This window comes from Clarias gariepinus, chromosome 18 (assembly GCF_024256425.1).
Source record: "Clarias gariepinus isolate MV-2021 ecotype Netherlands chromosome 18, CGAR_prim_01v2, whole genome shotgun sequence".
Lineage (NCBI taxonomy): Eukaryota > Metazoa > Chordata > Actinopteri > Siluriformes > Clariidae > Clarias > Clarias gariepinus.
The window spans coordinates 8471922-8486913 of NC_071117.1; the positions used below are offsets into that span (position 1 = coordinate 8471922).

General features: G+C 39.6%; 1 protein-coding gene across 1 annotated transcript; it reads left to right on the forward strand.

Annotated features, from left to right (window-relative positions):
• The first annotated feature begins 9953 nt into the window (after positions 1-9953).
• LOC128506202 (uncharacterized) lies at positions 9954-13822 on the forward strand. Its single transcript, XM_053476537.1, has 4 exons — positions 9954-10003; positions 12596-13002; positions 13248-13380; positions 13460-13822. The coding sequence occupies exons 2-4, from the start codon at positions 12642-12644 to the stop codon at positions 13563-13565; spliced, it is 600 nt and encodes a 199-aa protein (XP_053332512.1). The 5' UTR covers positions 9954-10003; positions 12596-12641; the 3' UTR covers positions 13566-13822.
• Positions 13823-14992: the final 1170 nt, after the last annotated feature.

Consider the following 14992-nt stretch of genomic DNA (forward strand, 5'->3'; position numbering starts at 1 on the left):
GACTCCAGTGTTTCATTTGAAGCTAATATCCATAATATTACTGGGATAGCATTTTTTCATATCAGAAATATTGCTGAAATAGTACATATATTGTCATTACCTTTTGCAAAAAAAAAAAAAAAAAAAAAAACTAGTTCATGCTTTTGTTACCTCTAGGTCGGATTACTGTAAAGCGTTACTATCCATAATGTCAATAACTTGAAGTAATCATTTCCTGTTTTACCATTCTCTCACTCTTTTTTTAGGAATATTTCTTATTCTGCTTTACAAAATTGCTTTAGTTCATTAAGGATTTTGGGGATTCGCTTATGCACAGCTCTCCTTGCCGGAGACTTTTAATTGGGTTAAAGTCCGGACTTCTGATGTAGATTTACATCATTGCTCTGTTGCATGGCCCAATTTCGACTTAGCTTTAAGAGGTAGTGGTTTTTAATTTGCCTGATTTTATAGAGGGCTGCACTCTGGCATGATGTCAATTAACGTCTGCGCCACATCTTGACTGATGGCAGTGCATTCTTTCATAATTAACACTTGGAGATTTTTTTGTCATATGGCGAGGAGCTGCATCATGCTGGAAAAGGCGTTGTTCATCATCAAATTGTTCATAAATGAGTGAGCCAACTCGTTTGGCTGAGAAGCAACCCCACACATAAATGGTCACAGAATGCTTTACTGTGACACACAACTGATGGTAGCACTTATCTTCATACATTTCAAGAAGGCAAGCAAAGAAGCCACTTCCCTCCAGAAAAAAAAAAAACTTATATTTTGCAAAAGGTACAGGGATTTGACTGCTGAGGGCTGGGGTAAAGTCACCTTTTTCCTGATGAATTCCCTTTTCTGATTGTTTGGGGCATCCAGTAAAAAGCTTGTCCAGTGATGTGTCATGCTAAGAGTACAGTATCCTTGAGCAGCAGACTTTATGAAAATGTAGATGCTTTACATGAGTCAGACAGACAATAACTTGAGCTCAGATACTAAGATGTGTTTTTGCTGCAGTAAACCCTCATTTCGCCAAACTGCCCTTATATCTTACACAAACCAGATTTCCGAGTAGCATATTTTACATACAGTACATACCCTCTCCGACACACTCAAACCAGGGGCCCTGTGTGATTGACATTCAGTGCTTGAGATTGTGCTGATTAGCTAATCTTAAAAGGACAGACAAGTAGTTTCAGTGAACTAGGCAACTTGATGAATAACCTTTTCCCCTATATTTTATGAACAGTTTAACAATTTTATAATAAAAATGGCTTTTTTTTTCATCACAACATATACTGCCTTTGGCGTGTCCATTACAGCCCATTTGGGTCATCTATGCTGTCCTGGCATTCTTCACATGATCAAGGGATGACTTCAATAATAATTATGATAAACAGTAACATGTGAAAAAGCGAATGCCCATAAACCTTAATTAACTAAATCAATGTTGTAAATAATAATAAAGTGATGAAGAGAATGAAGTGATGAGAGACCAAGTAATACAGGAACTGGTTACTTGGAGTTATGGATCTGAGGGCTACTCAGTCATGGGCGTACTTATTATTGCACACATTGTTTTATTTTTTTATAATGTTATATGTATCTCATTCTCTGTGTGTGTGTGTGTGTGTGTGTGTGTGTATCAGTTTCAAAATGATCATAACAAATCATAACAGCAAGTCAAGTGCTGCATTCCTGGGCCAGTTTTTTTTTTATTACTTTACACAAGGAAATGAATTCCAGCAGAAAAGCTAAAGCTGAAAAATCCATTTGTGAAATTCTTCTTCTTCCCTTTACCTCCATCTGGGGCTGGTGTACGCAAGGAATTTCAGTTGCTTCAGCGATGCATTGTGATGTAGTGATGCAGACACTGTCTAAAGTGAAGTAACACACAATTATCTAATCTTTAAAATAAGAAGAAATTCACAATTGTCACTGTGTATATGAAAATAACATTAAATTAAAGAGGTTTTAGAAAACAACAGTTTTTATTTTATTCAATCATTCTTTATTTATTTTCTTCACATTTATCATTCACTTGCTGCCTAATATAACCCACCCATTTCCAGCCACCATTGTAATGAGATATTAATAAATGTAGCTACAGTACAGTAAGAAGGGTCAGATTGTACTGGCTAGGTGACTCCAAAACTGTAGCTCTGGTGGAATCTTCCCAGACTGCAGTAATACCAAAATCATAGAAAGAAAAACTGGCAACAGGGACATGGGTGGCCAAAGCTCACTGATGCACGTGGGGAGTGAAGGTGGCCCATGTAGTCTGATTGAATAGATGGGCACATAATTTTGAAGTAAAAGTAAATTCTAAATGGTTTTCTGAATTTCTTACAAATAAATATCTGAAAAAAAAAAGTGTGCATTTGTATTCACCGCTCTGAGTCAATACTTTGTAGAACCGCCTTTCATTTCAATTACAGCTGCATGTCTTTTGGTATATGTGTCTATCAGTTTTGCATCTATAGAGAGTGAAATATTTGCCCATTTTTCTCTGCAAAATAGCTCAAGCTCTTGGCAGACTGGATAAAAAGCATTTGTTAACAGCCATTTTTAAGTCTTGCCACAGATTCTCAATTGGATTTAGGTCTGAACTTTGCCTGGGCCATTCTACCATATTAATATGCTTTGATCTAAACCATTCCATTGTAGCTCTGACTGTATGTTTAGGGTTATTGTCCTGCTAGAGGGTGTACCTTTGCCCCAGTTTTAAGTTCAATTTAAGTGCACTTTTAACAATTGTCATTGTTGCAAAGCAGACTTACATAAAAAAAAAAAGATTATGAAAATTAGTTGAAATGTGAAAAATGTGTATGAATCAAAATTATTAGTTAGTCCCTGATAAGCATGCCAAGGGCAACGGTGGCAAGGAAAAACTTCCTGAGATGGCAATAGGAAGAAACCTTGAGAGAAACCAGACTCAACAGGGAACCCATCCTCATTTGCAGTCATACTACTGTATGTTAGGCAGTTGGAAGTTCATGCTGGAACCTTTAAGTTAATATGGAGTCCAGGTGGTTTTGGAGTCATTATAAAGTCTGGTAAGATTGCCCTGTATTTGGCTCTATCTATCTTTCCATCAACTCTGACCGGGTTGATTGTCCCTGCTGAAGAAAAGCATCCCACAACATGATGCTGCCACCATGTTTCACGATGGGGATTGGTGTGTTCAGGGTGATGTGCATGTGATTTTGCATTGAAGCCAAAAAGTTACATTTTGGTCTCATCTGACCAGAGCACCTTCTTCCACATGCTTACTCTGTTCCCACAAACTGCAAATGGGACTGATTATGGCTTCCTATCAGCAATAGCTTCCTTCTTTTCACTCCCCCATAAAGGTTAGATTTGTGGAGTGCATGACAAATAGTTGTACTGTGGACAGGAAGCATTCCACTTTGCCATAAAAAGACTCAAACGAAGACGTTTAAGTTTCGAGTTTCAAAAGCGCTCTTCAGAAAACCTCTTGGTGACATTAAGGAGGGGTTTTCCAGTTCTTATAATAAAATATCTAAAACCAAGATGGCGCCGGTGAGGTCGGCTGCCGTCACGACTGCTCCGACCACCTTTTCTTTGTTTTTGCCCTTTAAGTTAGTTTACAGCGTTTTAAAACCGGCAAAATTACCACCATGGAGGTAAGGGAAAACAAAGGACGTGACGCGAAGCGGCGGCCCCGAGGGAAACGAGCCGGCGTCAGGAACAGGCTGAGAGCCCGTGCACACCGCACACCTCTGCCTAGCATCCTGCTCGCCAACGTCCAGTCACTGGAGAACAAGCTCGATGACCTCAGGGCCAAGGTAAAGTTCCAGAGAGACATACGGGACTGCAATCTCCTCTGCTTCACCGAGACATGGCTGAACACAGCGGTGCCGGACCACACCATCCATCCGAGTTCTTCTCGGTTCACTGCATGGACAGGACACGGGACTCGGGGAAGTCAAGGGGAGGCGGCGTGTGTTTAATGGTGAACAGCAGCTGGTGCAACAGCGCTAGCGTTGTTCCTCTCACACGCTCCTGCACATCAAATCTGGAACTACTGTCCATCATGTGTCGTCCTTTTTATCTACCTCGGGAGTTTACATCGGTCATAATCAGTGCCGTTTATATTCCACCACAAGCGGACATGGACACTGCCTTATGCGAGCTGCATGAGGCACTCACACAGCACCAAACACAACACCAGAACGCTGCTTATTGTGGCGGGGGACTTTAATAGTGCCAACGTCAAACGCGCAGCGCCAAACTTTTATCAGCATATCACCTGCCCCACCAGGGGCGAAAGGACACTGGACCACTGCTATACAACGGTCAAGGACGGCTACAAGTCACAATCTTGTCCACCGTTTGGTAAATCCGACCACGCCGCCAACTTCCTCATGCCAAAATACAAACAAAGGCTGAAACAGGAAGTTCCGGTTCAGAGGGAGGTCGCGCGCTGGACGGACCAATCGGTGGCCGCGTTACAGGACACACTCGATGACGCAGACTGGGACATGTTCAGAAACAGCTCCGATGATGACGTCAGCGTGTTTACGGAAGCGGTTGTGGGATTCATCGGGAAACTAGCAGACGATACCGTAGAAAAAAGACTATTAAAACGTTTCCCAACCAGAAGCCGTGGGTGGATAAAACCATCCGCGACGCTCTAAGATCTAGCACCGCTGCCTACAACACGGGACTCGCGTCGGGGGACATGGAACCATATAAGGCTGCGTCATACAGCGTCCGGAAGGTGGTGAAAGAGGCGAAGCAGCGCTACGGGAGAAAACTAGAGTCACAACACCAAAAGAATGACTCTAGGAGCCTGTGGCAGGGACTAAGGACAATTACGGACTATAAAGCACCAACATCCGGTATGATGAACGCAGACGTGACTCTGGCAGACGAGCTGAACACGTTCTATGCTCGCTTCGAGGCTGCAGCTAAAGACGCTAGCGATGCTAATGCTAGCGGTGCTAACGGCTGCAGACAGGAAGTCACTGCCAGCACCGGAAGCGCGTTCATCATCACCGAGCATGACGTGAGGAGAGCCTTCAAGAGAGTGAACACCAGGAAAGCAACAGGACCAGACGGCATCTCAGGCCGTATTCTCAGAGCCTGCGCAGACCAGCTAGCACCTGTGTTCACTGAGATATTCAACATCTCTTTATCTCAGTTGGTGATCCCCACATGCTTCAAAGGGTCCATCATTGTTCCTGTCCCAAAGAAACCTCATCCTGCTTCCCTCAATGATTATCGCCCTGTTGCCCTCACTTCAGTAGTGGTGAAGTGCTTTGAACGCCTGGTCAGAGACTTCATCATCTCTTCACTACCAGACACACTGGACCCACTACAGTTCGCTTATCGTCCAAACCGTTCCACGGACGATGCAATCTCTCATCTCCTCCATACATCTCTCACTCACCTGGACACTCGGGGGAATTATGTGAAAATGCTCTTTATCGACTACAGTTCTGCATTTAATACCATAATTCCCTCCACACTTACCACCAAGCTGGAGCACCTGGGACTCAGCTCATCAATGTGTCAGTGGATCTCCAATTTTCTGACTGGCAGACCACAGGCAGTAAGGATGGGCGGACATGTCTCAGCCTCCCTCACTCTCAGCACTGGAGCCCCCCAGGGTTGTGTTCTGAGCCCCCTGCTGTACTCTCTGTACACCCACGACTGCGTGGCCACTACCAGCTCCACCACCATCATCAAGTTTGCTGACGAGCAGGTAAGGAACTACCAGACCCCCATCATCAACAGGAGCCCAGTGGAGAGAGTGGACAGCTTCAGATACCTCGGTGTTCACATCACGCAGGACCTGGCATGGTCCTGTCACATCAACACCGTGGTAAAAAAGGTCCGGCAGCGTCTCTACCACCTCAGACGCTTGAGAGACTTTAGACTGCCCTCCAAGGTGCTCAGGAATTTCTACTTCTGCACCACAGAGAGCATCCTGACGGGAAATATCACGACCTGGTTCGGAACCAGCACCATGCAGGACAGACGAGCTCTACAGAGGGTGGTGCGATCAGCTGAGCGCATTATCCGCATCGAGCTCCCTGACCTGCACTCGATCTACAGCAAGCGGTGCTTGACCAAGGCCAGGAAGATCGTGAAGGACCTCAGCCACCCCAATAACGGACTGTTTACTCTGTTGCGGTCTGGGAAGCGATTCCGCTTCCTGAAGGCCAATACAGAGAGACTGAGGAGGAGCTTCTTCCCGCAGGCAATAAGGTCTCTCAACCACAACCACACCACTATGCAGAACTAACACAATCTTTTCATAATTGATCAAATCTATCAATCTTTTTACATCCATGAACACTATGGACAATTACACGCACACCTTCCTTCATATCTACACTACATGTTGTACGTTTACATCCTGGACCATTGCACAAAGACACTTTAATTACTTTGCACACCTACCTTCACAACTACACTACATGTTTACGTTTACATCCTGGACCAGTGCACAAAGACACTTTAATAACCTCTGCACAAAGACACTTTGTTCTATGCATATTTGCACACCCTAGGGCTGGGTAAAAAATCGATTTAATCTATTCATCGATTTTGTAGTTTACAACGATTTTTATTTTGCAAACTCGAGTTTTTTGACACAATAGTTTTTTCGTACTTTTCCGCGTTTCGTCCTTGTTGGTTGCCGTAGCACGATATGAGCCAGCCGCTGCCCCGCCTACACAGTCAAAACAACATGGCAGCGTGTAGCAGAGAACTACTTCCAAAGAAAGGCACAAGTAATTCCGTAATTTGGAACTGGTTTGGTTTTGATGCAGCAGACGAAACACAGACGAAGCCTTGCTGCAAAATATGTTTCAAGGCTGTTGCTACTGGAAGCAGCAGTACAACAAATCTTTTCCAGCACTTGAGGAATAAACATCCCGAAGAATGGGAGAAGTGCAGCCGGCTCCGTAGCGAAAGCGGCTCCTCTAGCACACCTGCTAAAAAGCAAACTACACTTCCCGAGAGCTTTACAGACTGTGTACCGTATGACAAGAACGGAGCGCGATGGAAAGCGATTACTCAGGCGATCACGTTTTATATTACCACAGACATGCTGCCAATTTATTCTGTTGAAAAGTGAGGCTTTAATCACATGCTAAAAGTGTTAGATGCGAGATACGTTGTCCCCAGTCGCAAGTATTTCGCCGATGTAGCGCTGCCTCGCCTGTACAATACAACTCGGGAAAAGATCCGCAGTGTGCTGGAGGAGATACAGTTCTACTCAGCCACAACGGACCTGTGGTCCAGCCGGACGATGCAGCCATATCTGAGTCTGACGGTTCACTACATCAACACTAGTTGAACTCTGCGCAGCATCTGCCAGAGTCCAACTCTCTGGGGGACAATCATAGCAATAAAGTTGCACTTTTGACACTATATCTGATGTCTGCAGCCATTTTTTAAGTGCATTGGAAAAAAAATCGAAAATCGAATCGAAACTCGAATTTTTCTAGATTTTTTTTTAAGGCAAAATCGCCCAGCCCTAGCACACCCAGTACAGTATATTTCAATTTGTGCCGTATATTTCTATTTTTATGCACATCATATTTCTATTTTTATTTTTATTTCTATTTTTCCTAGCACATTTCTATTTTTATTTTAGTTCTATTTTTCCTAGTCTAATTTAATTTTTCTATTTAATTTCTATCGTATTTCTTTTTATTCATATTTATTTCTTATTTGTAAACTTTAATTCTCTTTCAGGGTCAATGGCAGTCGTATAAGCATTTCACTACATTTCGTACTGTGTATGACTGTGTATGTGACAAATAAAATTTGAATTTGAATTTGAATAAAATTTGAATTTGAATTTTGAATTTAAAGTTTATAGTAGATCAGTTACAGTAACTGGAGAACTGCAATTTGTAATTACAGTAACTTACTTGGTCTTCAAGGCAAATACTTTCTTCATGAATGCAAATGTATAGAAACAAAATCCTGCTTTGAAATATTTGTGTAACTACATGGCATTTCATAGGCTACATGAAGTACATTTCAATTTTAGATTTGTGTTTTACCTTTGGTTTTGTTCTACAGTATAGTGTATTTTCTGTAACATTTATTCAACTTTATTGTTTCTATTAAATAAAGATAAAAAATAAGCAAAGTAAAAAAAAACAGTTTATGGTTTGGCTCAAAATGATTATTGAGCTCAATGTTTTGAAAACAGTGCCATTTAGTGGACAAAACTGTATACTTCTCTTCAGACATGGCTAAATAAACATGGCACTATATACTGTACAGGGTGGGTGAAAAGTAGCTAGGCATTAAAAATGGGCAATTAAGTCCATATTTCTAATACCAAATTTACTGAAATCATACATGTACTTTATTGCATCTTTAAAATATCAAAAAAATAAAAATAAAAATTCAGTGTAAGCACCCTAGGCCTCTTCAAATGGCTGGAGATGGAATGCAAAGTCTTCTAAAGTAAATAATTTGGGATATTGCTGAGAATCTCCTGAATCCGTGCCATGAAGTCCTCCAGTGTGCAAATCTTTGTCCTGTACACCTTCGACTTTGTGTAGCCCCACAGGAAAAAAAAATAAAATGTAGTGAGATCTGGATCTCTTGGAGAACATTAATGAGCCAACATCCCAGCCAACATGCTGGAAAATGCAGGTCTAATGACACAAGTACAGTAAGAGCGAAATGTGGTAGTGCATTATGGGGTGGTGCTCCAGTAATAGTACAAGATCTACAACCATTAAATATTCCCATTAAAATTAATTTTCACCCATCCCATAGAGAAAGGCCTCCTGTCCTGTGAATGCTAATATTTCGCCTGCTCAATCACGTCCACATGAATTCAATTTTTTTTTTTATTATATGATTAACAACCTCATTGGGGTCCAGTGGGGTCAAAAGTTCACAATCATATTCAGCAATGTATACTCAGATCACTCATTATTTAAAGAATATATTATAAACACTTTTTTTTTAAGTTATACATATAAACTATTAACACTGTTTTAGCTGTCTCAGGGTCTCAACTGACACTGTCCTAAACATATATTGTACAACTTCAGGAATGAAGTTTAATCAGCTCTTTTTTTTGTAATTAAGTTAAAAAAATATGTTTAACTCTAGAATAAATTAACTTTTCATTATTTTCTGCTCATTCCCTGCATACAAACAAATGTTAGGGATGTTACCATTTTCTTTTTGTTGTTAATGTTTTATTTTATTTGAATTAAAATGTTGTAACTTTTAAGTTTGGTGATATTTAAAGGAAATACAGTATGAAGCCAAGTGAGCCTTATGAACTTGAAGTTTACTTTATGCTTGCCTATGATTCAATCCATAAGCTGTAATGATTTCAATATTATTCTGTTGACATTTTTTTTTACATTTATTTAAATATTGAATATAACCACAATTTGCAGGTAGCCCCCTAATATCTAGTTTTTGTCAAGTTGCTTAGAGCACATATACTGTATTTTTCCTAACACTATAGTGCGTGCTGCAAGTTGCATGATAGCAGCCAAGTAACCCATCAGTATAAATACACCCCTAGAAACTTTACTGAAGCTGCCTTCAGTTGCTGCTAGATTGTGGGTATAGCACTTGGGTCATATAAGACACATATGAGACACTTTGCTGTAGTTCCACCAATAGGTGCCACTGGTAGCATATGGTAAAATCATAAACACTGGAAACCAACCTACAGTTTGGTCTGGATTATCAGTTATCACAGATTAAAAATAAGAATAATAACATGACAGAAACAAAAATAAAAAAATCTCAAATAAACAAAAGGGTTTCAAGTACTGAGTTCTTGGCTCCTGATTATTATTAATATGGAAATCTGTGCACAATATGTACTTATATCTGAGTAGGTTTAATACACGGTGTAGCTAGATGCACAGAAAAGGAGGGGCATTGCTTTCATCACGTTTCTTTACTTCTTCTTTCTCTGTACCTAGGGTGTTGTCTGTAATCTGATTTAGTCTTCTGTGTTTGTCAGAAAGGACTGGGACATAGCACAAAGGTACGTGTGTGTGTGTGTGTGTGTGTGTATGGGGGGGGTGAGTGGGTTTAAAGAAGCAACATACTACAGGCAAAAATAGTTTTTAAACATTATGGTAAAAAATTTTTCGCTGCAGATGTTAATGAAAGGAGTAAAGAAAGTGCCAGGTTCAGTTAAAGCAAAAATGATTCATAAAAATGTCACGGTATGATGTGAGAGCACTTAGGTGGTGGCAGATCATGCTTTGGGGCTTTTTTTCTTATCAAGGTAAAGGAAATTATGAACAGTTCTAAATACAGTACCAGTCAATGTTGGCAAAAAAAAACCTTCAGGTTTTTGCGAGAAAACTAAAGATGAAGAGGAACGTCATGTTTCAGCATGACACCAACCATACATCCAAATCAACAAAACAATGGCTCCACTGAAGAAGATTAAAGTTTTAAAATGAATCCTATTGAAAATTTATGCGGGATCCGAAGAGTGGGCATATATTGCAAAATCAAGATGTGCCATGCTGATAGACTCCTCCCCCCAAAAGATTGAGTGCTGTAATAAAATTCAATTCAATTCAATTCAATTCAATTTTATTTATATAGCACTTTTAACAATGGTCATTGTCTCAAAGCAGCTTCGCAAAAATGAAGGATTTTTTATTAAAGAAAATATAAAAAAAATTAAAGATGCTTCAACAAAGTATTAGTTTAAGGGTGTACGTACAGTATTTCTGCACCCACATTATTTTTATTTTTTTTATATTTACTTCCCCACCCTTAAAAATTTCAGTTTATTTTTCAATTGAGTTGTACAGATTATAGGTCACATTAAAGGTGGTCTAATTTTTAACAGCGGACGAACCAGGCATTAGGGGTATGTAGCACCCTCCACAATTATTGGCACCCCTAGTTAAGATTTGTTCTTAGGCTTTTAAGATTTTTTTAAACAATATAGAGTCACAATGCAAAAAAAAGAAAAATTCTGAATCTAGAACCTCGAACCTCTAGTTTGATGTTTTTTGTCTGCTAAACCATTTTTGTCTAGATTTTGCCGCATGTTTTTGATCAGTGACAATGACCACCCATTTCAATGACGATTTAATCTTCAACATCTTTTGACAGAGGCTACCAGGTTTGGATTTATAATGTCCTATTTTAAAGAGTTAAAAATGCCATGGACCCTAACAAGGTTTCTAGGGTCTTGAAATAGAAAAAGGCCCACAGAATCAAAAGCTTCTCCACCATACTTCAAAGTGGGCATGAGGTGCTTTTTCGCATACTCATCTTTTGTTTTACGCCAGATCCACTTTGAATGTTTGTTGCAAAAAAGCTATATCTTAGTCTCATCTGACCACAGCACACAATCCCAGTTAAAATCCCATTACCACTTAACAAACTCCAGACAGTTATGTTTGTGATTGTAGGTGAGAAAAGGCTTTTTCCTTGCGTGCCTCCTAAACAACATGTTGGTACAGTATGTAGATAGAGTCTGATGGTAATTAGGGAGATTTTGTGACCCCAAAATGCCACTTTTTGATGCAATTTTCTAACAGTGAGCTTTGAATTTTTTTTTATTATTTTTTACTTCTCTTACAATCCTCTTCACTGGGCGTTGTGGCAAGATAAACTTGAGTCCTCGTTTTTTTGTCACTTTTTTGTCACTGTTCTAGTTATTTTAAACTTCTTAATGATTCCTCTGACTGTAGATATGGGCAAGTTTAGGCATTGTAGCAATTGCCTGACTTTCCCAGGTTAAGGAGTGGATAAGAGAAATAGGCCTTTGGGTCATGTCATATTTATACCACAGGTCAACAGGAAGTCATAAATGATTCATTAAAAGTTTATAGATACTCTGATCAACTTTAAAAACTACAGTAAATATCCAAAAATACTTAAATTACATTTATTTTAATGGAATGGTTAGGGGTGCCAATAATTATGGATTAAATATTTAAAAAAAAAAAAACTATAATTTCTTTAAGTGATGGATTTTTTATTCACTTGAGTCAGATATTTCTAAAATTTTCAGTGTAAAATTATGTAATGTAAAAAATAACTTATTTGAAGCCTAAGAACACAGGGGTGCCAAAAATTGTGGAGGACTCTCTCTCTCTCTCTCTCTCTCTCTCTCTCTTTTATATATATGAAATATAAATATATATAAATAAAAAAGCCACCATGTTAGCGTTAAAAAGGTGTAGCACTCTGTTCGTCATGGTTTTGTTTTGATGATACTTCTCGGCAAAGGCATGGACGTCACTCCACTTTGCATCATCATGTACAGATACAACTGATGCTGTGCAACGCACTCATGCCTTTGTGTAGCTGATAGTGGCAGCTTGGGATGATTCTTGGTCATGTTCTGCGAAGGAGTTCATAAACAGGGACAAACTTGAGGTGAATTTTTTTGGTTGTGAACTGATTTGTTCACACTCTGGGGTGTTCGTAAACCAAGGTTTCAATTAAAGCAGTGTGTAAAAATATTTTGGTGTTCACGACCTGTTGGTTTATATTCCTGTCAGCTGTAAAATCATTTTTGTACATGCAATAATCAAATAATTTAGATTTTTAGTCATTTCAGTGTTTCTCTTTTTTCATCTTCCCCCATATTTTTCCACAGCTGCATTAAAAGAAGTGCATTTAAAAACCTCATCTACTTCCACACCATGGCTTATATAATCAATCAGCCGGAACCTACACCTATGATCATCGAACAACCACCTCCACATATGATCATCGAACAACCACCTCCACATATGATCATCGAACAACCTCCTCCACCTATGATCATCGAACAACCACCTCCACCTATGATCATCGAACAACCTCCTCCACCTATGATCATCGAACAACCTCCTCCACATATGATCATCGAACAACCTCCTCCACCTATGATCATTGAACAACCTCCTCCACATATGATCATTGAACAACCTCCTCCACCTATGATCATCGAACAACCTCCCCCTCCTGTATACGTCCAGGCTTCACCTCCACCTTTGATCATTGAGTCCCCTGGTCCTGTAGGTAAGATTTTACAAATTATTCAACTCCAGTAGCAAAACCCCCCAAAAATTAATATGCAACAAAATATGACAAATGTGAATAAGCAAAAGCAAATTCAGAAACATATCAATAGCTGGTTTACTGACTGAGTTTACACACTTGCTACCTATCTCCTGCTTCCTTATTCTTAAGACTGTGCATTCTGTAAAACTGTTAAAAAATAAATGTGTGGCTCTGTTTGTGTGCCTGTGTGTGTGTAATTGCAGTGATGGAGCCTCCTTTGAAAGACGTACCAGCATCAAAGAAGTGTATTTACTGCCAGAGGCAGGTTGTCACAGTTACTCGACCTGTCAATGGACTCCTTACCTGGGCGATTTTTGGGGGACTCTTTATCTTATGGTAAGAGATATCAAACTCTTTCACACACATGAAACACAATCACACACAACTTTACACATCCTTTGCTATCTCTCTGTAGTATGTGGCCATGCTGCTTGATTCCTTTCTGCGTGCACTCCTGCAAGGACGTCGAACACTCCTGTCCAAACTGCAAAAACATCCTCCATGTCTACAAACGAATGTGAGATGTTTCACGCAGGAGAAGCTGGAGAACATCAAACTCAGCCTAAAGCCTGTAGAAAAATGAATTATTTAGTTTTTATAACAAATAAGAATATGCAATGTAAATAATATTCTCTTAAAAATAGAATTTAAATACAATTTTGAATTTTGACAGAGACAATTTTGTCTCTGTTTATAGAGCGAATTAAATAATTGTAAAATTTGTAATAATTGTAATAAGTCCTCACAAGTAGGAGAATTAAATTCAATTCAATTGTGAGTTTCTAATTTTTTTTTGAAATGCTGAAAGAAAACATGCATAAATGATAATGATTAGATTGTCCCTGATGAGCAAGCTGAGGGCGATGGTGGCAAGAAAAAAATTATATCAGATAGCAGAAATTGATCTACAGTCATACGATGTGTTAGGAGGCTGGAAGTTAAGTATAACAGGATATGTGTTTAAGTAAATATTACCTTTGTTATTGTGGCCTCTGGTACAAAACTGTCTGTAAGAATTCCAGTACTGAACTATTGAGTGACTGCAGTCACAAGCCATCAGAGAACCGCTGTCTATATCAGCCGAGTCCACGGCCATCTTTATGGTTAAGTGGAACCGTCCCCAGTCGTCACATGCATCTCAAGAAGACCACACGACACCTTCATGTGACAAGACGTCTAACCAGAAATGTGGCACCAGGATGAGTCAGACAGCTCTGGAGGGCGGAAGAGGTCTTGATCACTGGCTGCTCAAAGGCACCATTTGTAGCTCAATAGAGAGAAACGAAGATAGACAGAACAGTTATGTATGATCACAGTCATATAATGTATAAGGTAAATGTACTGTATATTTAGTGTGGAGTGCAACACAGACATGGGAACACAAGACATAAGGACTCTCTGGGAAGTAAAGCAACCAGTCACTCCATTGTCAATAAACCTGGGTGATCAATGAGAGTGTGGAAGACAGCATCCAAACATACCAGTTCTAATACTCTACATTCACGAGTCCCTCAGATCTGCTCCTTTACCTAAGGCAGATCTATTGACAAAAGGCTGGGCTTAATTAATAGGACTTTAGCCTAGACTTAAACATAATTCCCAGAAAAGCTATTCCATAACTTTGGCGATTTATAAGAAAAAGCTCTGTCCCCTGCTGTAGTTTTCATAATACAAGATACTAACAAACAGCTTGCATCCTTTAGTAGCTGTGGCGGTTTATAAAACTCTAGCAGTTCACCCAGTTACTGTGCCATGAGACCATTTAGTGTTTTATGAGTCAGTAGTAGTATTTTAAAATCTATGCAAATAAAGGAATAAAGGTGGTGTCTCTAATTGCTTTTTTTCTGTTGCTCATCAATGAATAAAAAAAAAAAAATCAATTTCTACCAACGCAGTAGCATACTGAAATGAAAGATTCAGGTAATCAATTTAATCAATTTGTATTGCT

Excerpts from the sequence above, each read along its gene's own strand:
- LOC128506202 (XM_053476537.1), top strand. The coding sequence starts at position 12,642 with ATGGCTTATATAATCAATCAGCCGGAACCTACACCTATGATCATCGAA. Across the intron at positions 13,003-13,247 it reads TGAGTCCCCTGGTCCTGTAG|TGATGGAGCCTCCTTTGAAA; the intron begins GTAAGATTTTAC and ends GTGTAATTGCAG. Across the intron at positions 13,381-13,459 it reads GGGGGACTCTTTATCTTATG|TATGTGGCCATGCTGCTTGA; the intron begins GTAAGAGATATC and ends ATCTCTCTGTAG.